Source organism: Gymnodraco acuticeps, unplaced genomic scaffold (assembly GCF_902827175.1).
Source record: "Gymnodraco acuticeps unplaced genomic scaffold, fGymAcu1.1, whole genome shotgun sequence".
NCBI lineage: Eukaryota > Metazoa > Chordata > Actinopteri > Perciformes > Bathydraconidae > Gymnodraco > Gymnodraco acuticeps.
In genome coordinates, this window is record NW_022989800.1 from 2,733,733 (window position 1) to 2,756,856 (window position 23,124).

General features: G+C 41.2%; 1 protein-coding gene across 4 annotated transcripts; it reads right to left on the minus strand.

Annotated features, from left to right (window-relative positions):
* Nucleotides 1–206: 206 nt before the first annotated feature.
* Nucleotides 207–22,809, minus strand: inpp5f (inositol polyphosphate-5-phosphatase F). Of its 4 annotated transcripts, none has more exons than XM_034225771.1 (21): nt 22,352–22,809; nt 20,786–20,866; nt 20,191–20,327; nt 19,862–19,900; nt 19,431–19,559; nt 19,078–19,245; nt 18,939–18,995; nt 18,402–18,600; nt 16,439–16,618; nt 15,710–15,777; nt 15,327–15,451; nt 15,144–15,221; nt 14,848–14,968; nt 13,396–13,524; nt 11,274–11,391; nt 10,971–11,169; nt 10,803–10,874; nt 10,645–10,718; nt 10,325–10,453; nt 10,134–10,221; nt 207–3,784 (listed from the first exon to the last, which is right to left on the minus strand). In XM_034225771.1, the coding sequence occupies exons 1-21, from the start codon at nt 22,446–22,448 to the stop codon at nt 2,638–2,640; spliced, it is 3,435 nt and encodes a 1,144-aa protein (XP_034081662.1). In that variant the 5' UTR covers nt 22,449–22,809; the 3' UTR covers nt 207–2,637. The 4 variants fall into 4 exon arrangements, with proteins under 4 accessions (XP_034081662.1, XP_034081656.1, XP_034081673.1 ...); XM_034225765.1 differs by having other exon boundaries at nt 19,078–19,263; XM_034225782.1 differs by lacking the exon at nt 19,862–19,900.
* Between the last annotated feature and the right edge of the window lie 315 nt (nt 22,810–23,124).

Here is a 23,124-nt window from a genome sequence, read left to right on the forward strand (position 1 = left end):
ACAGAACTGAGATGCAAATGAGATTTAGATATACCTTCACTTTAAACAGTCTGAATTATTTCTTTATACATTTAGCTCATTTCCATCTTTATAAAGATGGATTTGATATGCTGGAGACTTACTGTCCATGCAACGCTTTTTATTCCAATGGAATATCTTCCTAAACAAATTGATATTTTGTTATCAAGTAACACACACAAAGAGGATAAGAATAAATAGGATACTTTAATATACAATACAATCTCAGTACACCGTGGAAAACAACAGTCAGTTGGTAAAGAGGAAAGTAATGAGTACGGACATTCAGATGATATGGTACTAATGCTAGAAAATGTGCTAAAACAGTGCAAATCAAATGCTTTAAGACCTCTAGTCACATGTTTTTTTTTCATGGTCAGGGGTCCTATTAAGAGGGGAGGTCAACCACAGACAAAAAAATCAAGAGGTGTTGCAAAGCACTTGGTGTAAAAACAAAACGGAAAGGAGAGAAATCTCACCCAGCAAATATAGGATCATAGAGCTATGCCATCTGTTGCATATAAAACCAGACACCAACACTGTTGCATTGTGGTCTATATCGGGAATGTTGAGGATTATTGTTCCTTTTAGCAACACAGCAAGTTTGGGACAGAAATACGTTTCTGCTCTGCTTGAGAACTGCTCCAATGTCCTGCAGTTAATATTAAAAAAAGAAAAACACCTTCCAACCTCTGCATTCAAACTTTGCATTCCACCCTAAAGCTTTGGCAGCACCACACTCTATCAGCAGGTCATAACTATATAATGTCCCTGACCATAATTATAGTCAATCAAATATACAAGTATTTGCTGGCGAGCAAGCCAACTGAAGAAAACACGCAAATATAACACAAAAATATGAAACGTGCGACCGTTTATCTTGGGATATTTCATCTTGAAGCAAATCTTAATATTATTTATCATAGATAGACACGGATATACACAGCAGCGTGATGAGGTGGTGGAGGAGGACAGTAACGGGTGAAACCTCTCTATTTGAGGTTAACGGAACGACATGTACAGTATAACAATGTTTACGGCTTTATAGCATATAAATATAACTAGGACTCCCAAATACCAGCAGCATACACACTCCAACCCACTGCTTTACATGTCCAAAAACCCGCTCATTTCCATGGAGAACGATTGTGCCCGTGGATGAAATATCCCTAGATAAAGCTTGATGACAAAACCCTGAACATGATTTTTTTTTTATACAGTACGACAATGTAACATGTAAAGAATGGACTTTAAAAAAAGGTAGATTTTGCCATAAATACCTGATATACATAATCCCACTTCAATTCCCTGTTAAGGCAAATAAGATTTCAGTTTAGGGAGTGCATAAAGCGTCAGTGTTTCGAATAATTGGATGGGTGCAATTGCATATATATCTACTATATGCTACTCTCCTGACATGCGACGTCAATGTACAACGCTGGCCGAGGACTCAAACAATCCCTCATAAAGTACAACCATTATCGGATCTATCAAAATCAATTTCCAATCAGCAGTTTTCTGGTTATTCAGGGTCAGCATGGACAGTGCTGGGCGTTCCTTTCAAAATATAATTCTCATACCTCTTTGAACACGTTAAGATGCCACCCTACCATCAATACAAAAACGCTTTAAAGGAAGGCTCTACTCAGGGAACAGATACGATACTCACTGTACATATCAACATAGTCATGATTTCTAGAAAGGTATATCCTCTAAGTTACACGTGACAACATTGATTTTACATAGGAGAACTACGTACAGTATGTCGTCTGGCTACTTTCTGACAGCTATGCAAAGGAGCGTTAACACACAATTGTCCTTTGAGGAAAATCCCAAAAGATTTTTGGTCGGGTTCTACAACAACATGTTACAAATCGAAGGTTATTACGAGGTCTATATCACAAACGCCGATAAGTGACCTGCACATACAGGGTGACGTACAGTATAAGATAAAGTCAGATTGGTCTTTCAACGTACAGCTACTGTCAACCTGCCTCGTTAAAATCAGTTAGCCTTAACCTCACATGCAAGCACTGTGGGTATAATTACTTTAGTGTCATGTTTACATGCACAAAAATACTCTGCATACCACTTTGGACGTACGGTTTAAAATATCTTAAAAACGTGTTATTTATGTCTTAAGTTGAGCATGATAATAATTTCCTTGCAATTTGATAGGAAAATTCACAAACTATTTACTTAATCGGCAGCGCTATTTCTAGATTTATATAGTATTTGGATGTACATACACTTATTTATATCAAATGTTCTATAAAATTGGAACATGGGAATCATAACTCCTGACATTGCGCATGTTGCGTGGCAAAAATGGATATGAGCTAACCGTCATTAGATGAAAAAGCTAGACAAGACAATCGGTGCTCTCTTAAGAGTAAGGAATCCATAAGTATGTGCATGTAAACATGGTCACTGTCATGTTAGGCCGTGGTTTATATTTCTAAATTCTGTACAATAGTCATCAACACAGGCAGGATTAACTAAAGGGCAAATTCAACAGCGCATTTCTTGGCCGAGTAGTGACGCTAAGTGCAAGCTTTTGTTACTGCTACCATACAGGAGGCTTCTACACGACTACAACATCCTGCTAGAAGGAAAGCACTAGATCTGAATGATCCTGGTCTGGCACTGTGTAAACATTGCCTTCAGCTCGTTCTCTTGGGCTTCGTTGACAGTATCTGGCTCCGGGCTTTTCTGGACCTTCGCCACGGCAAAGTTGATGCCCTGGGTGAGTCCCGCCTGGGTGAGGCTGGCCACCTGGACCATGGAGCTCTTGATCTTGGCAAAGGGGGAGACTACTCGGCTGCCGTTGCTGTCTGCGGGTGAGGGGCAGAGGCTGCCCTCCATCTGGGAACACAGGCTCCTCTGAGAGCCTCCTGAGGCTGCGGAGCTGGGCTTCTGGACGGAGAGGAGGTTGGCGCTGGAGGTAGTGGAGTCGACATCTAGCTTGGAGGGCCTTGGGAGCTGGGGCTCCTCCGGGGCCGGCGGTTCGGAGCTGGGCTGCTTCTCAGAGTCTGCTAGGGTCTTATTCTGCACAGGCACCGTGAGGACGGCAGCTGGTGGGACCTCTCCAAACACCTCCACAGGTTTGGTCTGTGCATCCTGGACAAACTGGTGGCAGTAGGCATCAATGGGAGTACCAAAGTCGATCAGAATGGCTTCTTCTGCCACCGAGGCGTCCCCTGGGGACTTGTCATCGCTGTCTTGAGAGGGGCTCTCCTGCTTCCCGTCGCAGCCAGTGACCCTGATAACAGAGGGGACATTTAGCTCCACGCTGCCGATAGACTGCGAGCGGCTGCCCAGTCGGGGGTGCGATGCTACAATGCCGCAGCTGGGCAGAACATAGTCCACGTTTTCTAAAGAGCCAGAACACGGGAGCTCTGTGTCGGAATTATAGGAGTCAGAGTCGTCGGAGATTTCAGAGTGGCCGTCAGCCATGTCTTTCAGGGCTGCTGCGGGGTTGTTATCCGATGTCTCCAAGCTGCTGTCTGACTTCCACAGGTTGACATGCATAGTTGGTTTCAGGAAATTTACTTTAACATCGGGTTTAGAGAAGTTTCCCAGCCTACCGAGGGGCTTGAAGGGGCCAATGTTTACGTTTGTCTTGGTCTGTTTGACTTTCTGGTTGAGGGAGGAGAATTTGTTGAGGAGGAAACTTTTGCCCTGAGCCAGACCAGAGCTGCCCGTCACCTGGTCAGCAGGTTTGCTCTGGATGCCCATTATATCTTCATGAGGTTTACTCTGCCGCCTGGAACACAGAAACATAACAAAGTAAGAGTTGTGCTTTGATGGCCAGCATGTGGGTCTTTTATAATCAGTCAATAATTAACTGTGTAGCTGAAAGAAAGACAGCTAGAACAAAAATGAAGCCATTGAAACCTAGTAAAACCACATTTTTGAATATTCGGCCAATACAGCATACAATCTTGTATTGTATTATATCAGGCATTACATCTAGATGCCCAACCAGTCGATCGCGATCGACTGAGATTCCCAGTCGATCGCGAGATGTGTCTAAAAATAGAACAACAATATTCTGTTTTACCGTTAATGTCCTATAACATAATCTTGAGCACTTGAACGCATCAAAGCTTTGTGATTGGCGTGACCCCATGTATCGGGGGGGGTGGTGGCTGGTGGACAGTGAGTGGGCAGGGGCGCCGTAAGGGGGTGAAAAGTTAGGACGATTCTAAGGGCCCGTGACTGACAGGGGCCCCAAACATTTTTAGAACATTAAGAAAAAAAATGTAAGTAACTTTTCATCAATCATCAATAATTAACATTAATATAACGTTATATTGATAATGTAATCACTAAACTTACGATTCATTTCACTTATTTTCTTCCAAAAGTTAATTATCCAAAGCCTCTGTACACCCCCCTCTATTTACATGTAATGGTTTGGTCCTGCCTTCAAACACTGCGCGGCACCGCTCTTCCTAGCAGCAGAGAATGAGCATGTGAGGAGGCTACTACTAACAAAGTCAGGCTTTCAAAAAAGAAAAGAAAGGAGAGAAAGAAAACAGTATGTCACCCAGTTTTTCAAAAGAAGAGGTGGGTGTGGTCTATGAGTGGTGGAAATTAGTCCGTTAGCTAAGCTTAGTCCATTGTAAATAATAATTGTAATGTTTTGCTGACATTAAGTACTGTTAATATCTTCACAAAAAATGCTGAGGTTTTTAATTTCACTCCTCTTTTAGCTGACATTTAATAAATGCAGTTACATTTTTAGCAGCTATTCATACTAAATCAGTTGTCCCTCCCCCTGGTGCCAGGACCCACAGATCCATCTTTAGGCTCCGCAGCCCTGTCCCCCATAAGGCTTTGCAGTCTTGCCATGCTGTCTATTGAAAGCCAGTTGGCTAGAAAGCTGGACTTCAAGGACTTGATCAGTGACTTTGCCTGTAAGAAGGTTAGGCGCTGGGCTCTTGGTGAGTAAGGCTGATCGTAATAATAATAATAATGCATTACATTTTTTTATTAGAGCGCTTTTACAGGTGCTCAAAGCGCTTTACAAGTACACATTACACATATTAGACATGTAAGAGTCATTACTGCGGACATTACCCAAAAGCGGGTAAAGTGTCTTGCCCAAGGACACAACGGCCTGACGCAGTGGCGGCCGAGGCGGGATTCGAACTGGAGTTCACCAACGCCCGTTGATCTGATGACCAACGCTCTAACCACTGCGCCAAAACCGCCCCCAATAATAACCAGTAATAACTGTTAAAGGGCAAGGCTATGGTAACGGTATTGGATCACTACACACAAGATGCATGATGAGAAAAAGACTGAGAATAGGTGATAGGCCTTTTCATTTCCATATCCGTTTTGTTGTCCGTTTACACTTTAATACCCGCTTATTTTGTAGTTGGTATGTATATTTAATTAAAAAAATCTGGTGCTTATGTTATTTCTTTTGTTATAGCATTTTATAAATGATAATATTGGTGTTACTGTTAATGTTCACTTTATTTTAATTTAAGAGGTCATGTATATTTATTTAGATTTTTGAATGTTCCATTCAAATTTTTTATTAAAAAGGCATGTACACCATAAAAGATGACTATTGAGGTCTATTGTCAGGAATGTTAGTGTTATATCAAATAGTGAATTATACTGCAGTAGAATTTGCAGTCTGCACAGTGTTATATTTTCACCGCTCAGTGTCAGTAAATATTGTGCAGTTAGTATTGGACTACAAGATAGATGCAAGCCGGTAGAGTTATTTAAAGTATAAATGAGTCGGTTGGGTTCTGGAGGTGTGGTTACAGCAATTGTGCTTGGTTGGCGTGGCCTGGGCCTAGTGGTGGGGCCCAATGTGATATCTTTTCATGGGGCCCAAAATCCCTGGCGGCGGCGCCACCTTTATTGTGCCAAGGACCGGCAGATACAAAAAAGTCGCAGACCGGTTGTCAATTTTAACTGATTTGAATATTTACTCACCACCAGCAGCAACAGAGGCTAATTGTATGTAACAGCCTGAACAAATACTAGAACAATATGCATCCAAAACATATTAACAACGTTTAAAAAAGAACCGGTGTCGTTTTTTGGTTTTTCGGAAAAACGGAAAACCAAAAAAACGACGTTATTCAGTTTTTAAACCAAAACGGGAAAACAGATAAATCAACGTTTTGGTTTTGTTTGTATGATTTACGGATAATCCAGTGAATGCTGTGAAAACGAGGAGAAGGCGCATTATGAAGGAGATGTCCAGTCGCCTGTGTGTGTGTGTGTGTGTGTGTGTATCACTGGCATTTGTTTACAGAAGATATGATAGTTACGTTCGTTCTGGTGCACGTCCGACAGCATTTAGCACTACATCGAGATTAAGATTAAACTAATTTATTTTGGAAACACCCGCATATAGGCTACCTATGGAGTTAGCCAGATGTGTGTAAATTACTGTTCATGGTCATTTGAAAACAAATGCCGGTGTCGGACAGACACAAACACACCGAACACACAGAGCTGAGCTGAGTACACACACATCATGCGCCTTGGTGACTGGACATCTCCGTCATAAAACTAATAAAAGGGGGAGTAATCAGGCAGTTTGATGTGTGTAGAGATGTGTGTAGAGGTGTGTGTAGAGGTGTGTGTGGTTAACACGTAGCAGCCTGCAGTCACTAATTTAACTTCTGTTAGACAGCTATCATACTGAATAAATATTTACTGTGAATGTATGCAAACATGTATGGCATATGGCTGTCGAACAGAAATTAAATTCATTCCTCACTTATTCTGACAATGTACTTAACCCCAAATAAAATAACCCAATAAAAAGAGTTGTTAAATAATAGTGAAGTCACGTTGTAATAAAAATAACTCATCTCTCTCGAGTTCTCTTTTTGAGCTTTGCTAAAAGCCACTGTGTCAAGTGTCCATCTTGGGTTGCCGTCCGGAGTTGTCCAATATGGCGGAGCATCTCGCACATGCGCAGTACCGACCGGGCAGGGGGACGGATCGGGTAGTGACTGTCACTACCTGATCCGTCCCCCTGCCCGGTCGGTACTGAGACCGGGTACACTTGACACAGTGGCTTTTGGCAAAGCTAAAAAAAAAAAACTCGTTATTGTTATTACAACGTGACTTCACTATTATTTAACAACTCTTTTTATTGGGTTCTTTTATTTGGGGTTAAGTACATTGTCAGAATAAGTGAGAAATGAATTTAACTTCTGTTAGACAGCTATCATACTGAATAAATATTTACTGTGAATGTATGCAAAAATGTATGGCATATAGCTCCCCTCTATTTGGACTGGTAGATCTCGGCAGACTAGCAACTTTAAAAGTAGCTGTTGGTTAAAAACAGGTTGGGCACCCCTGATCTAAGATGGACTTTTATTAATCCCTCGTGGGGAAATTGTTTCTCTGTATTTGACTCATCCTAGTGTTAGGAGCAGTGTGCTGCCATTTTGAACGGCGCCCGGGGAGCAGTGTGGGGAACGGTGCCTTGCTCAGGGACACCTCGGTAGCACTTGGTCTTGCCGGGACTTGAACTGGTGACCTTCCAGTTGCCAAGTCCCTATCGACTTCGCCACCACCGCCCCCAAGAGCCTTGGCTTCAAAATTGTAGTTATATTATTTTCAAACACATTAAGACATCAGTGTGAGAAAAAGTTTTTAGAGAGTACTTGTCCATGGACAAGTGAGTTTGGCAATTTACTTGTCCGAATACATTTTTCACTTGTCCAGAATGGACAAAAATTGGGGCCACTGGAATCTTCTTCTTGGCCATCGTATTTTACATTTTCCCACGGTTTTTACGACACCGCTAACGTAAGTGAGCGGTAAGATTTTACTGCATCACACAAAGGGTTGGGTATCGTTTGGATTTTAACGATTCCGGTTCTGCTTTTCAATTCCGGTTATTTTCGGTTCTCGATTCCGGTTCTTTGAGAGGGTAAAAATAAGTCCCATGACAAACTGGGAGAAAAATATATTTATGAAAACATTAAGTCAAATCTGTATTCCTATTTACAAATCACTTCATACTGTTTAATTTCTTACGGTTATTGAATACAATTATATAAAAATAATCTCTGCATTGTTTAGTTAGTTCTAAGTGGTGCAGTTTGAGAATGTACAATTGGCCCAGTCTCCTCTGATGTTACACTGCAAACTGCCTGTGAGACAGAGTCCAACCACACATGTCCAACACATTGGCCTAATAATAATACATTATATTTATGGGCCTAGCGCTTTTCTACAACTCAAAGACGCTTGCACGCTTACACATGTCCTGCAATACACATGCTGCAGCTGCCCAGCTGCTCACTGTTTGTAAAAGTAAATAAATAGTATTTTAATTTCAATAATGTACTTTCTATACCCTGCTTCATAAACAATACTGACATCCCTGTGCTCCTCCGCGTCTAGGGGTCCGGGGATGTGAGGACAGCGCGAGGACACAGACAGGGAGGCTGCTTTACTTCATAAAGGAAATGGCGGTCAATATTAACAACATACTGTAGGAGCTAAACGCTGACTTTGCTCACGACTGATTGACTGACTGACTGACTGAGATGCAGCGATCAGCTGATACGGAGCATAGAGAGAGAGAGCTGCGGTCCGCGGGGCTCGGCCTCCGCCCCCTGTCCTCACAACTCTTATTAATCCCGGTCTAACTGTACAGAAAGTGGCGAGATGCATTTCCTTAGGAATCGACAAGCAGAACCGAAACTAACATTTCTAAACGAACAATGGCGGACACGTACAATTTGCGAATGAGTTCTGCCTTTTGTAAACTGAATTTATCAATAATTTGTCAATAAATCAGGGCGAAAAACGTCACTTGTCCACCGGACAAATCAATTGAAAGATCTACTTGTCCGATATTGTAAATAACACGTCCCGGACGGTGCGACGTGTACTTTTTCGCACACTGGACATTTAGTAATGTTTGCACGATGGGGCTAAAAAAACATGCTATTTTCCTTGTTTCCAAACATTGTGTTTTTATGTGTTTGATGGAATGCATTTCAAATCTATGTTGTTACTAATGAATGACATATCACAGACTGGAGAAATAAATCCCCCTAGTTTAAGTCAACACTAAATGCTCTATCTCTTCAGTGTCTCTTTTAATTAAAAGACCCCACATTTATAAAACAGTTATGTAAACAAACTGCTATGGGTAAACATTGTGAAACTGAAAGAATAATTGGCAGTCATGACCGGGACTGAAATAGGTTCAAATGTGTCCTATAAAAAAAAGGTAAGAAGAGGTTGTTGTTGCTTTTTTAAATCTCACCCCGCATAAAACATGCATCAAAATTAATGGAATTCTAACTGGAATTATTTTAATTCTTTTGATATTTTTCCTCATTGAAAAACGGTGATATTACACTGAACTGATGATGAGTTGCAACTTACACTGAACAAAAATATAAATGCAACACTTTTGTTTTTGCTCCCATTTTTCATGAGATGAACTCAAAGATCTAAAACATTTTCTAAATACACAAAATAACCATTTCTCTCAAATATTGTTCACAAATCTGAAAAAATCTGTGATAGTGAGCACTTTTCCTTTGCCGAGATAATCCATCCTCTATGCGAAGGAGATGTGTTGCACTGCGTGAGGCAAATGGTGGTCACACCAGATACTGACTGGTTTTCGGACCCCCCCAATAAAGCAAAAATGCACGTTTCAGAGTGGCCTTTTATTGTGGCCAGCCTAAGGCACACCTGTGCAATAATCATGTTGTCTAATCAGCATCTTGATATGCCACACCTGTGAGGTGGGATGCATTATCTCGGCAAAGGAGAAGTGCTCACTATCACAGATGTTTTCAAATTTTTGAACAATATTTGAGAGAAATTGTTATTTTGTGTATATAGAAAATGTTTTAGATCTTTGAGTTCATCTCATGAAAAATGGGAGCAAAAACAAAAGTGTTGCATTTATATTTTTGTTCAGTGTATGTTAAAAGCATGATTTACAGGGGTTAAATCGTTATTGAATGATTTGGTCATTGTGATATTTTAATTAATTACATTTGTATGACGCAGATATGTTAACATCATAGCAGACTTTTAAAAGTGCAGCACATGGTTGAAAATGATCAATGAAAATGAGTACTCACCTCTCCAGCTTCTTTTCAACCACCAGCATGTCCAGCCCTGTGGTCCCTTTAGTTATGCGAAGCATCTCTGCTATGCATTGTAATGTGTCTGAAAACATGTCACAAAGTCAGTCTCAAACAGTATTTACAATTTACAATCCAAAAAGTTTGCTTCTCTGGGTGTTTAAATCACTTTTAAAATGACATCCTACCTTTCCCATCATCCTCAGGGTTTCGTGTGGCTGCTCTCAGCGTGTGGAAGTATCCACTGGTCTCTTCGCTCCTGTAATGCAAACGCATGCAGCAGAACTTGGGCTTCCCAAACAGAGTAGGCTCTGGACCTGCAAAAAAAGAAAACACAACTTGTAACTTCATTTTTTATTGCATGAATTTCCTTGCGTGAATCATGAGCGGAGATACTGCCGAAAGGTTAGTGAGAAACTGTTAAGCACACTTTTGGGAAGTGTTGGGTGACTCAGAGAGAGAGTGAACACGAAGAACCTTCACTTCTGCTTTGAGTGTAACTTCTTACCGATTTCGATCTTTTCCAATCCCTCTAAATTGAGGCGCTGGTATTGGTTGACTTTATCTGCTTCTTCATCGTAGCTACAAGAAAAAAGATGCAAACATGTATTAATCTATAGGAATATCTGTAAGGAAACATTTTGGTGAATTTAATGTCAGACTTACTAAGCAATGTAATAGGCTTTGTCAGACAGAAGCAGCAGCACGTCAACGTCTTTGCTGTTTGCATCAACAAGGCTGGTGGGTAATGAGAAAACGTGAAGAGAGCCCGTCAGAAAATACTGAAAACACATTATAAATAGACAGAAAAAGACAGGACAGCTAGCTACTAACCTCATGTCACAATTGATGAGGGCCCAGCCTCCGTGAAACTTCTCATCGTCAGGCAGCAGCAGCTGCATGTAGGTCTGCAGCAGGAGGCCGACCTGCTCCTGTGCTCCCCTCTGGCTCTCGATCTCCTTCTCTTCATGCTCCTTCTCTTTACTGAAGATGGAGTACAGGTCCTCCGTCACTGGCAGGCCCATCATTAGGTCTGCAGGGACAGCCAGAGGATATAGAAGAGTCTTGGGACAACATGGATTCAAATATAGTTATATTATAATATATATTATATCATTTGTGTGTTTTTTTTCATACCGATTACGGATTGTCTGTAAGCATCCCTGAAGCGGTTCAGATAGTAGCGATTGGCTGAGTTCACGCCATCCTTCATCACACCAGCCAGTCTCCTCTCCCCCGTCCTGGTGAAGTCTCCCTGAAAACAGATCATACAGAGGGGGGGTTTTATCAGGTACTAAGTTGTTTTGTATTTTTTCTTCAAAGCCACCAGATTCCATTGAAAAAACTGTAATAAGCGCGTTCACACTTTCCCGTTTAGTTCCGTTAGTGCCTGGAGTTTTGCGTTCACACCAAAAAGAGAACTTAGTTCCGAGACCTTTTACCCCCATGTTCAGTCCCTGCTAGAGAGGTGGTACTATCCATAGATATATGGTACTATCCTGGGGAGAAAAAAGTACCAATTTCAATTGGGTGGATTGCAAACCACGCCCCTTAAAACACTGAAAAGTTTTGTGAAGCCGCCATTGTATTTGCTGGCATTAGCATCATTAGCCCCGAGCACCAACGGAGAGAGAATAACTTATGGCAACACAAAAGAAAACATGGGAGCGGTGGAGATGAGGAGGTGTCGGCGTTCTGGCGATTTACTCGGAAGGCTTCAGTAGAAGCTGCTGGGAGTCCCCGCAGCTTCTACTGAAGCCAGTCCCCAACTCCGGGGACTTCCGGCCGGGGACTTCGGGTGGCAGTATACGCCGTGAAGTGGTTTGCGGCCTGCCAGTAAACCCAAAGCAGAAGAAGAAGAAGAAGTGACGTCAGCGGCTTCATTTGCGTAATCTTCCCTCAGGGAACTTATTCCGGTGTGAACGCGATCTGTACTTAGTTCCGTGCTGGGCACTAAGTACGGCAAAGTACTTGGTGTGAAAGCGGCTAATGTTACCTCACAGATCAGGGGGGGTTGCTGGTCTACTGATGCATTGATCTGTTTGTTTGTGTTATTTGGTTAATCCGTTTTAAACCTTAATGACTCCAAAATCACGCAATAACATAAACTAACTAATCGTTCAAGGCAGCATTACCCCCAAAACACACCAGGAGCGTCTGCGCCGCGTTACGTTGCGGCTGCGCCACGCTGCGACCTCCTCCTGCGACAACACACACCAGACGCGTTTCAAAACGTTGCGGAAGCGGAGCGTCGTGTGTGCAGCCTCGCAGTTGTTGTTGATTTTTGAATATATCCTGGACATTTGTACTTCTACAAGTAAGTAGGCTATACGTAGTTAAATGGTTTATGTTTGTGTCTGTTTAAATCGTGTTTATTGTTGTTATTTCCTATTTTGTTGTGTTGTAGACTACAGACACAGTTAATAATAATTGTAATATTCCAGTTATAAACGACATGAATCAAAGATGTGTTGCTGTATTTTAGTGGTAAAAAAAAATATGCATTCATCATCATAATTATTCTATATATATCATTTACAGTGCCTGTAAACCGGAGGAGAACGCTGGCATGTATTCTCCTACTTGAAAGACTACGGGGGGATGGGGGGAGGAGTTTACCTTACGGCTGCGCCGCGGCAAAAATAGGATTCATCCTAATTTTAGAGAAGCGCTGCGCCGAGCGGCTTCTGGGACGCGTCTGAGCCGTAACGCGGCGCGTGTGGTGTAATAGCACCCATTGACTAGAGTGGCCGCGATCCTTACGACCGCCGCGGCGCGGCCGTAACGCGACGCAGACGCTCCTGGTGTGTTTTGGGGGTTAGACTAGCATCTCCTGGGTTCTGTGAGCTAAAATCACTGGTTTTATCAATAGGATTTGGTGGCTTTGAAGATGGCACAAATGGAAGATTAAGGCTTCAGGTCTTCAATGGAAAGGACTGTTAGAAGTTGAGGTGAAAATATTCTAAATAAGGAGTTTATAAGGTATAACATTGCTTTGCTTTCCTGTCAGCACACCCGTCTGTGTTAAAACATCCAAACTATCCTTATAAATCCAAACAGCTCAGTCCATATTTGTGACTCTGATTTGTTTAATCTACTAAATTACAATATGCTCTGTTGATTTATGAGTCTTCTTTCAGAGAAAGCTTATCCCTCAATAGCTTAAACAATTCACTTAACTGACTGTGTCAAAAAATATCTCACTTCATTGCTGTTTCTTTAGGCAAAGTGTATGCGTGTGCCAAGACAATGCTGTTACCTTGAGCGCTGCTGTGCCTGCGTACTGTCTGCTGATAGTGTCTCCGTTATTGGCCCACATGATCTGATAAATCTTGTAGCATTTGAGAGGCAGAGGCTGCTCCGGAGGCATCACACCCAGTTTCTTCAGCTGCAGGAGGATGAGACACATTAGGGATGCTGTCGGTTTGAGCACATGGTGACGCATCCATTTCAGCTACCACTGCATCAGCCAGGGGAAATGTCAGCCTATATTTAGCTACATATTAAACAGATCAATTTACACTCGTGTCTTCCCATTAAATGTAATCTGAGATGAATATGGTGCAGTTGCTGGAATTCTAGAAAGCTAAAACTGATTATGGGTGTACAAACTATGGTTGTGTCGATGAGCACTAGGGATCTGTTCCGCTATCTTGCTCTACAAGCATCCAAGATCTGCCATCAGTGTGTCTGATCTGATGAGCAAATGTATGCAGATGTCAGTAATCTGTTCTACAAACAACAAGTAAAAGGCCAACAAACAAACAGACAAGGACTCATGCTGCCAAGTCAGTCTGCTGAATCAGGCTGGTGAAGTGCTTTGTAGTCCCAGTTTTAGACAATAGATGTTGATTGTTCTATATTATCATTGTTTAAAAATGCATAATATTCAACAGAGTTAAATGTGTAGTTACTCTGAAAACAATAGTAATAAATGAAATAATATATTTTAAAATAATATGTAATTATTGCCATTCTTTACATTCTTAATGGGTTCCCGGGACAATGACTTGGAGCATTTACATTGAATCCGCTTGGAACACGCTTTATAAAGAACACTGCAAGTTTCAGTCTTAAAGTGGACCTATCATGCCATATTTGAATAATATATTGTAGGGCCATACCTATACAAAACATGTCTGTGAAGTTTTTTTTTCAAAATACCAAACAGATCATGCATTTTAGCCATGCCTCATTTTGCTCTATTTGCTCTTTCCAGCCCTGTCTTCACAAGGGCTGATTCTGTGGCAAATGAGCTGCAGCTGACCACAGCTCCTTTGCAGGGGGGCGAGGCACGAGTGTCATGTTACCATGCTGCTACCATGCTGCTACCATGCTGTTACCATGCCACGGCAACCCCCCATTCCCCTGATAGGTGGAGAGTTGCCCATATAGGCGGAGCTCCTTGTTTCTGACGTCAGAGAATTTTCAAATGTGGATCAGTTTGTATCAGATCCGTTGCAGCCCCGTTTTTAGAGATTTGGGTATGGAGGAAAAGAGAGAGGGTTGTGTTTTCTGACACTTGGTGAGTTCCCTGACACACCGGGGACACATATTCATGTATAAAAGATGTACAAAAGTGCATTTTGCATGATAGGTCCCCTTTAAAGTAAAGTATAATAGTACATTATATTTAATAAGCAGCACCTTCAAGCTATAACAGAAGCTATAAATATAGGTTTTTTTTTGGCCAGACAAGGATAATTCTGACCTGTTGTTCCATAACGGCCCGAGCGAAAGCAGCCTGCACCACGTTGGTCCTGTCCAGGCAGTCCATACAGTTGACTCTAAAGATGCCCTCCTGCTGACAGATGACTCCGGCCTGATCCACCCTGATGGAGGAAGATACATTTATAACAGGATGCAATCATAAAGTTACAATCTTTAACCAAATATTAGCAGCCTATTATAGTTCTCTTACAAAACAAATCAATAGAGAAATATAAGCAAGAGTTCATGATATCAGCATTACTCTGAAAATTACAAAAACACTGACAAAACACTTACCAGGCCCACTTCATGTCTGTGATGATATCAGAGATCGCATCGGTCAGTACTTGCACATTTTCAAACTTCATACCTCGGCTGAAACACAGGATATAAAAAGAATAAAGGGGAAGTAAATACAATGTGGTTTCAAAAAGGACAACTACACTCACTTTATACTGCTGAGGGAAGTGTTTCTCTTACCAGTGCTCGTGAAAGTCAAACGAAACATATGTGAGGTTCGGGTTGTTGTAAAGCAGGACTTGCTTCAGAAATGAGTCGCCGATTATCTTCTCCCGTCCACCTTGATCCACCAAGTTAATGATGACCTGAAGAAGATGATAAAGAATGTGGTCATTCAGCCCTGTGTACTGTACGCGAACAATGAGATGCTGAACCTTTAAGGAAGGACAACAATTGTGTTCGGTATGCTAGACATGAAGCACATAGTATCTCACATCTGAAAGAGTAACATTGCCGATACATTTTTAAAAAGGCATCTCTCACACAAGACTGATGCATCCTAGTAGTCAACAAATATCTTATGCACATACCCACGCACACACACTCTGGCAAAGCAAACCCACCTGCTTCTTGTAGAGTTTAAGCTGTTCGTCAAAGTGAGAAGCAAAGTAGGACATGGTCTCCTTCTCTCCTGAAAAATCAAACAAAACATGCATACAAATCATTTCAACGTTACTGAATCTGACTGAAACGTAAACTGATCTAATTTGCAAACGTGTGCATTAATTTAACTTAGGAGAAAGAACCACCGTTTTCTCCAAATCGCAGCCGAAACATTATTTCACAGACAAGAAAAAGCAAAAATGGATGACTGACAAGATAATTATATTTGTTCATTTGTAAGACACAGCTCGAATATACTAGAGGTGTTAAATCCCAAAGAGAACTCTGGTACTGAATAGGGCACGACAACAGTGTTGAATAAACAGACTCAGTGTGGCATTGCTTTCGCTTTACTGCTACACAAAACATTTCTTTTTGAATCAAAAACATAAATGGAAATCATTTCCAACATTCTATTATTCAACAAATTGAACAATAAAATAATCACATCAATAGTGTGATTATGTTTGCAGTGTGTTTTTTTTTTAACTAACTTAAGTGCAATATAGAAAATATTGTGATGACTAAAATATATAAATTGTGCAGCCCTAGTAAGGATTAAAATGTCTTCTTATAAAAAGATACAACTATAAAGAATGTTTTCAAAAAGCTTACAATACAATATTACACAAAGCACCTGAGACACGCCCTCTATAGAACTGTAATCAAGATAAAGTAGTTCTGCTGACCTTTCTCTAAGCGGGGCCGGGGATTGTAGCGGTACCCCGCCTGGCTCCAGAAGACGGGCACGGAGCCACGACTCTGCACAAAGGACAGAGTGTGGCTGTGCACGTGGATCAGCTGCTCCGTCTCCACATAGTTAGCCACATGGCCATCGGTATCCACTCCTCTGCGCTTGTACCGCATCCCTTTGGGAAAGAAGAATGCATGAACACTGGTCAGACTATTTAGAACACAGATTATGCATCACTTGACAAGATTCATTCTTGTGAAAGAAACTCTAAATAGATGTGGGAACAATCAATCCTAATGACTTGACACAAGCCATATATTTGGGGTGAATCACAGTTCACGCATGAGCTTCCTCGCCTAGTTGCCAGCTCATATTGTGAACCAGGAACTGCTGAGTACCCCGACGTTCTATGTTAGAAATGATTAGTAAAGGTCCTCAGCACTTAGAAACTCCCGGATGCTAACCTGTATATGTTGGACAATTTGCACAATTAGCATAAAGTGGGTTAATTAAGCAATTAAGCAAGCAGCCTGTACTGGAGTACCAATAATGACGTTCAAGAACGGCCTCAAGTGTATGATTGCGATTCTATTACACAAACTATCATTGTAATCAACAATATCGTAAAATAATGTCATAATGTGGTCTAATTTGCTCCCAAACCTACGCTTTCTGCTTGAGTTCATCTCCGTCAGAAAGTAGTTCCTAGAAAGTAGTTCCTATGGTAACGATAGCTGATCAAACACTCCTGCTACCCCGCTTACAGTTATTGATAAAATATAATTATAGTAAATAATATATTATCGCACTTTCTCCGGTCCCCGAGATTGGGCTTTCAGTAGCTCTGGAGAGAGCTTTCGTACCTGTGGCCACTAACGGTCATCATTTCTCTGCTTTGTTTCAAGACCCGCATCAGAAAGCTTTTGAATGGTGGTACTTCTCCAGTTGGTCTACCTGCTCTTCACGTAGCTCTGCATGTCGTCGTTTATGTGCTTTTTTTTCTGGAGATAGGCACTGCTCAATCCACTCCTCCATAGTAAGACCCCCCCGGAGGTCTTAAATGTTTCCATCTTATGCTTTGTAAGTTTGTTTCGTAACGGAAGAAATTTAAATATATTTATAAAACTGACAAGTCAAATCAAGCAATCTGATTGGTCGATAGTGTTTTTACGGACCTTTTTGATTACAGATTTGAAAACAACGTTGCTTGCTTTAAAAGTAGCACAATTAATGATGTCAAACCTTGGAAAGTATCTAGATATCCCTGCCCTAATGCCAAAGGAACTGCACACTGAATATGTTTTGCCGTTTGATGTCTATGTCTGGACCGCTGTGTAAAAATGAGGGTTTCTGCCCCCTTACTTCTCCGCTGCTTTCTTGTTCCAGTTTGAAAAGCAAACTGCAGGCAGTTTGCTTTTCGGCCCAACGGTATACTGTTTTTCTCAGACGCGGAGGGATACTGACTTGTTGTGAAAAGGCACGTTCTATTTGATCGTTGTTTGATCGTGGAATCAAACACGCCTATTGACCAATCAGAGAGCTTGCTCACACCTATGTGTTATAGAATAAGCATTACATCGCGTTATAGCCAATGCAGACAATAGTTAAAAAAATGCATTGGCCGATTTTGACAATTTTGGAATGTTTTTGAGGGCTATGAGGATGCTGAATCAATTTCTTAAATTCTAAGGATCCAAATTGGGAGTTTTAACCGGAAAGTGGCCATACTTGTACTCCATGTTTACCATTAAACACTTTCTGGTAAAACTGCAGTTTTTGATCATGAAAATGTCATATGCATATATATGCATATGCAAGTTAGCATGCAACAGTTTATATGTGCTGGGGACTCGAACTATACAGTTTTTTTACATAAAACATGGGGTCCTCAACATTTCTGTGTTCAGAATGCTGGCAACTAGACTAGTAGGCCGAACAATCAGAAACTGTAGCTCTACCTGCGCGGTGACGGCTGCGTCTGGAGATAAGACCCACGGTGAAGCGGGGATGGATGTCATCGACACAGGTGATATCCTGAGGTGGCGTCTCAGGGCTGCTCCTCTCCTCATCAGAGGTCTCGTTGTAGTTCACCACCAGTTCCTCCACCTGTACAAAGCCCTGGATGATTGGAATCACCCAAAAGTCCACATCTGGCACCTGGAGTACGCAAAAGTGAAAAGCAACATCAGGACAAGATAATAAAAATGCTGTTTGAGAGTTTGGTAAGGAAGCACTTTGCATACCACGTATATTTGAATATTACATCTGTGTATTTTGCATAACTGTTAGCACTTATATTCACAGAGTATTTTCATACTCTTCTGATAAAGCTCTGGTAAATATACAACTGCAACACTAACACAGCAGGACCAGCTATGCTCTTTGAGCCGACAAATGTAAAGAATGTAGGGGCGAAGGGATTTTTTTTTAAATCTAACATGAGAGAAACAAACAACAACTGTGACACAATACTTCTCTATGGAGGAATAATTTACCTTGAGGTCAATAATGTCTTGGATCATGTGTTTATTCCAGAAGAAACGGTCATCCACCTTTCCCAAAGAAAGAATACAACTGTCAATCAGATGTAACAGTTTTGGAGGTATGCATATGAGCTGCAAGACGTGTCCACACCTGTTTCCATAGGGGTAGGCTGGACTTCTCCGAGTCTCCCTGGCGCTGCACGGTGTTCGTCAGGTCGTAGGTCTCGCTGTAGTAGAAGGAGTCAGAGTCCATGAATACCTTGTAGAGCTCATCCAGCAGCCGCCTCTCCAGACGTTCCTTCTCTTTGTTTTCCTTGACCTGGAAGGCAGGGGCATACTGGATTGGGTGTGTGGATAGAAAAGAGCGGGAAGTTGAAAAACCAAAGAAAGTAAAATCCCAAGAGAAATTCAAGGCCATTAAAAGCATGAAATATTGAGAAAGTAGTGTGTAGGCTTGAGGATAATGGAATACATTTGTACTTAAGTGTACAACAATATAAATACCTTTTTCTTGATGGGCACAGCCACATTCGATTTGATTTGGCTGAAGGTTTTCATCAAGAACTTTGAGTCATCGGGAGACGGGGCCAGCTTCTCTGGTTTGTCGATTCCAAAGTGATGTTTCTTGCAAAGCTAAAAAAGAGGATATTCCATCCAATGTATGCAATTAAATACAGATATCAGGGATATTACGAAAGATAAAGTCAATCTGGTGAGGTTGTTATCATTTAAAACCACCTTTGAACAAAAAATAAACATTTCAACAAACGTCCAAAAAAACCAGTATTCTATATTTCTATTTCTCCTGAACCAACACAGTAAACAATCTAAAAGCTACTTGAGCTATAGTATTTCTAGGCAAAACAGGGAGGAAATCACAAGACGGGGCCTAAAAGCCTATCCGGGAACAATCATCCTTCTCCGTATTTACTCACTTGAAAATAATTCTCTGTCTCACCATCCATGAAGTTTCCCTGAAAGACTGACATTTTAGTAATATTCCACTTTCTTTGAGCTCTATTGCAGTGATTTTACTCTGAATGTGTGGGTGAAAATAAAAAAAACTACAACTAACATCAGAGATTAATCATACGGTGATGCATACAGGGTATTTTGGGACATTTTGGATATTAAATAATGAAAAGCAATTCAGTCATCTCACAAGCACCATTTAAGTGATTGCCAAAAGGGCTGAGTGCAATAATTAGAGCACAAGTACATGGACACTGATCCTCTTGTCTCATTACGGTGTTGGTGTACACACCTCCAGCTCCAGCTCCTGGGGCTCTTCATCAGACAGAGGAATGACTGCTATCTTTGTGATCTTGTAGACTTTGTGGTTGCCTGGAAGGGTGCCCACCAGGGCTTTCTGGCGGATTAATACGAGGCCAAGAGGAAGGTCTGCCAACATGAGAGAAAAAAGAAGGGGGAGTTGCGTCAGGGGTGCAGAATTCCTCACATTTTGAGGTGTGAAAAAAGCAGCTGAACACCAGCAATTAGCTGCAGATTTTGTAATATGGACCCGTGGTAAATAAATATACAAACCATGTTCATCCATTTCAATAACTAAAATAACTTTGATTATATATTTTCTTGTGAAGGGTATAATGTTTAATGTTCTTACCCTGAGGCAGACAGAGGCCATACAAAATCTGAAGTGGAATAATTACCATGACATCTTCAGAAGTACACACATTTCAAAATACTTTAACACCTTCTCTTTTGAGGAAGAGAAGATCTAAGACTGAATGATTTGATTTGGACCATCCTCTGCGCACAGATATACAGGAAATACGGGTGAAAAAGCAAAAAGCAGATAAAGGTGAAATGGTGAAATGTTTTTTTCACTCTCCACTTACCTGTGTGAAGCTGTATCTTTCCAATGACACCTTCTACCAAGCCCAAACAGACTGGATTCCAGGCTAACAACAGGTCGGTTGCTGAGACAGAAACATGAAAATTAAACAGATCAGTGGTGTAGCAAAGCCAGCTCAGCAAAATATGCTTCAGACCAGATAGGCAGCCAGGTTAAATACTTACACAAACAAGAACAGGGCAATGTAGGCCACTTAGTTTATTGGAGTCTCAAGTTATTTTAAGATTAAAGCAGCACATTTCCTTTCACAAACAGCTGAATATTCACACTAACCAAACAGAAAGTGCCTAGAAAGAGTTGAGGTTAGGCGACTTCCTGTTATAATGCAAATGTATTTTAACCACTCAAAAAAGTTAAAGACTTGTTCTTCAATTGCAGCTGGGGTGAATGCTGTAATAGATAGATAGTGGAATCTTATTTAATCTGTATGAATCATGTAGGTCTGTTATTCTGTCTATGTTTTTTGTATATCTCCATTTTGTCTCCACAAACTTAGTGACCAGAAGGAGAACCTGGAATGCTTAGCATTGGTGACGGATTAAACATAAATAGTGGAGAAGTATGAGAGGTGTGGCTACGGGTGGAGATCATGAACTGTAGGCAGCGTCAGACAATGACTCTTCCTGTTCCACCATTCAGAAACATTCATGGACAGAGGAACTGCCTGTGGAAACCATAATATAAGAATGATACCACAACTTCATCCTGTGCTTGGGAGTGGAGTGGAAACCCTTTTTCCAATTAAATAATGAAACAGTGGTGCAACTAAAACCCTGTTCAGGGTGGCTGCACAGCCATCCCACTTCCACCGACACACAGGACTGCCTTCTGGTGACTAATGAAACTTCTCTTTTAGTTCAGTAGTTCTTTCAACAGTTCCCACAATCTTTCATACAAAAAGGAAATCATGACAAATTCTTTATGAAAGTTGTGAGCCACAGCATCAGTAATCTGTTACGCACTATTGTGTAATGCCAGGAGCTGCTTCAAACACTTAACATGCCTGTACCTGTATAGTTTGCACTACTTGAAACATTAGAATGACATTATAGTTTGCTGATAATACACCAGATTAGAATAGTACATTGACTAAGCTATCATGAATCAAGTATATCATGAAAGCTCAAATGAGGTTATCTTGCCCTCCTTACATCCCTGTACTATGTCTGTTTGGTCAAGAGAAGAATTGAAGATAAGGAGCAGAGCAAGAACTTTGAAATCTGTTTGGGGTGTTGCCACTCCGGGGATGAAAGCTTAGACGATGGTTTCAAGACTTAGAAACGGCGCATATCTATCTTATCTTTGAAAATAATCGAATTGTTATGTTTGACGCAGCTGGATAAATGAGACCAATTTAATGATAACGTTTATATCAGAGATTAGTGAGTGCCAATAACGATCAGGAGATGAGACTAACCCAATGAGGTGTTTAGACTCACTTATCATACAGGATAAGAAGTATATGACATTACTTTACTCTAATATTCATAAAGTGGAGTGTTAGTGTCAGGTTGCGGCTGCGGTACAGAAAGCTGTCATCAGTACGTACCAGGTCTGACCGTCATGGTCCCGTCTTTTCGGCTGCACCACAGAGCACGGTCCCCGCTCTGGAGAATGTAGTCGTCTTTGGCTTGGAATAGCTCCATGTTATCCCTTTATGTGCCACAAACACAGATAACTATCTGTCTTCGCAGCCAGGTACTGGTAATAATGAACTTCCACGTCCTGGAGGTTGACTGTAGCTAGCCAGAGAGCGACTGGCTAGCCACGGTTAGCTCGTCCCCCTCAGGCTGGTGAGCTACGGGAGCTAGCCACCAAGCGAGCTAGCGGCAGCAGCTGGATGCTTATCGAATGTGTTTATTTCACTTATAAGCATAATGCTAATACAATTCCCTTTCCACTTTGAAAGCAGCCCTTCCCGCTGTCATGATGGGGAGAGTAAAAGCAAAGACACATCAATGAGTGAGGTGTCCCAGCTGCTGTGTGCAGTTCAAGATGTAACCGACAGTTTCCTGCTCTAAACAATGACACGTGATCTGTCCCGTCATCAAAAAGGCACAGGTACCGTAGGCCTACATACAAAAATAAAAATATTTGAATATACTAAACTATTACATAATTTAAATGAATGCAGTAATTGTTAATTATATGTTTTACTCATTATATGATGTTATATCTTGAAAACACAATTATGTTGATAATTGGACTCCTCATTCTGAAGAAAGTGAAAATAAGAATGTAAATTTTGATTGGCTTTATTTGTCTTTTAATTAAAAATAAATGTGATATAACTAGGAATGTAGCTTTTACCCGGCATTTGCC

Coding starts and splice junctions, on each gene's coding strand:
- inpp5f (XM_034225765.1), bottom strand. CDS start 22,448: ATGGAGCTATTCCAAGCCAAAGACGACTACATTCTCCAGAGCGGGGAC. Junction 15,452..15,709: donor TTAAACTCTACAAGAAGCAG/GTGGGTTTGCTT, acceptor CATCTTCTTCAG/GTCATCATTAACTTGGTGGA. Junction 3,785..10,133: donor GTTGAAAAGAAGCTGGAGAG/GTGAGTACTCAT, acceptor TCTGTGTTCCAG/GCGGCAGAGTAAACCTCATG.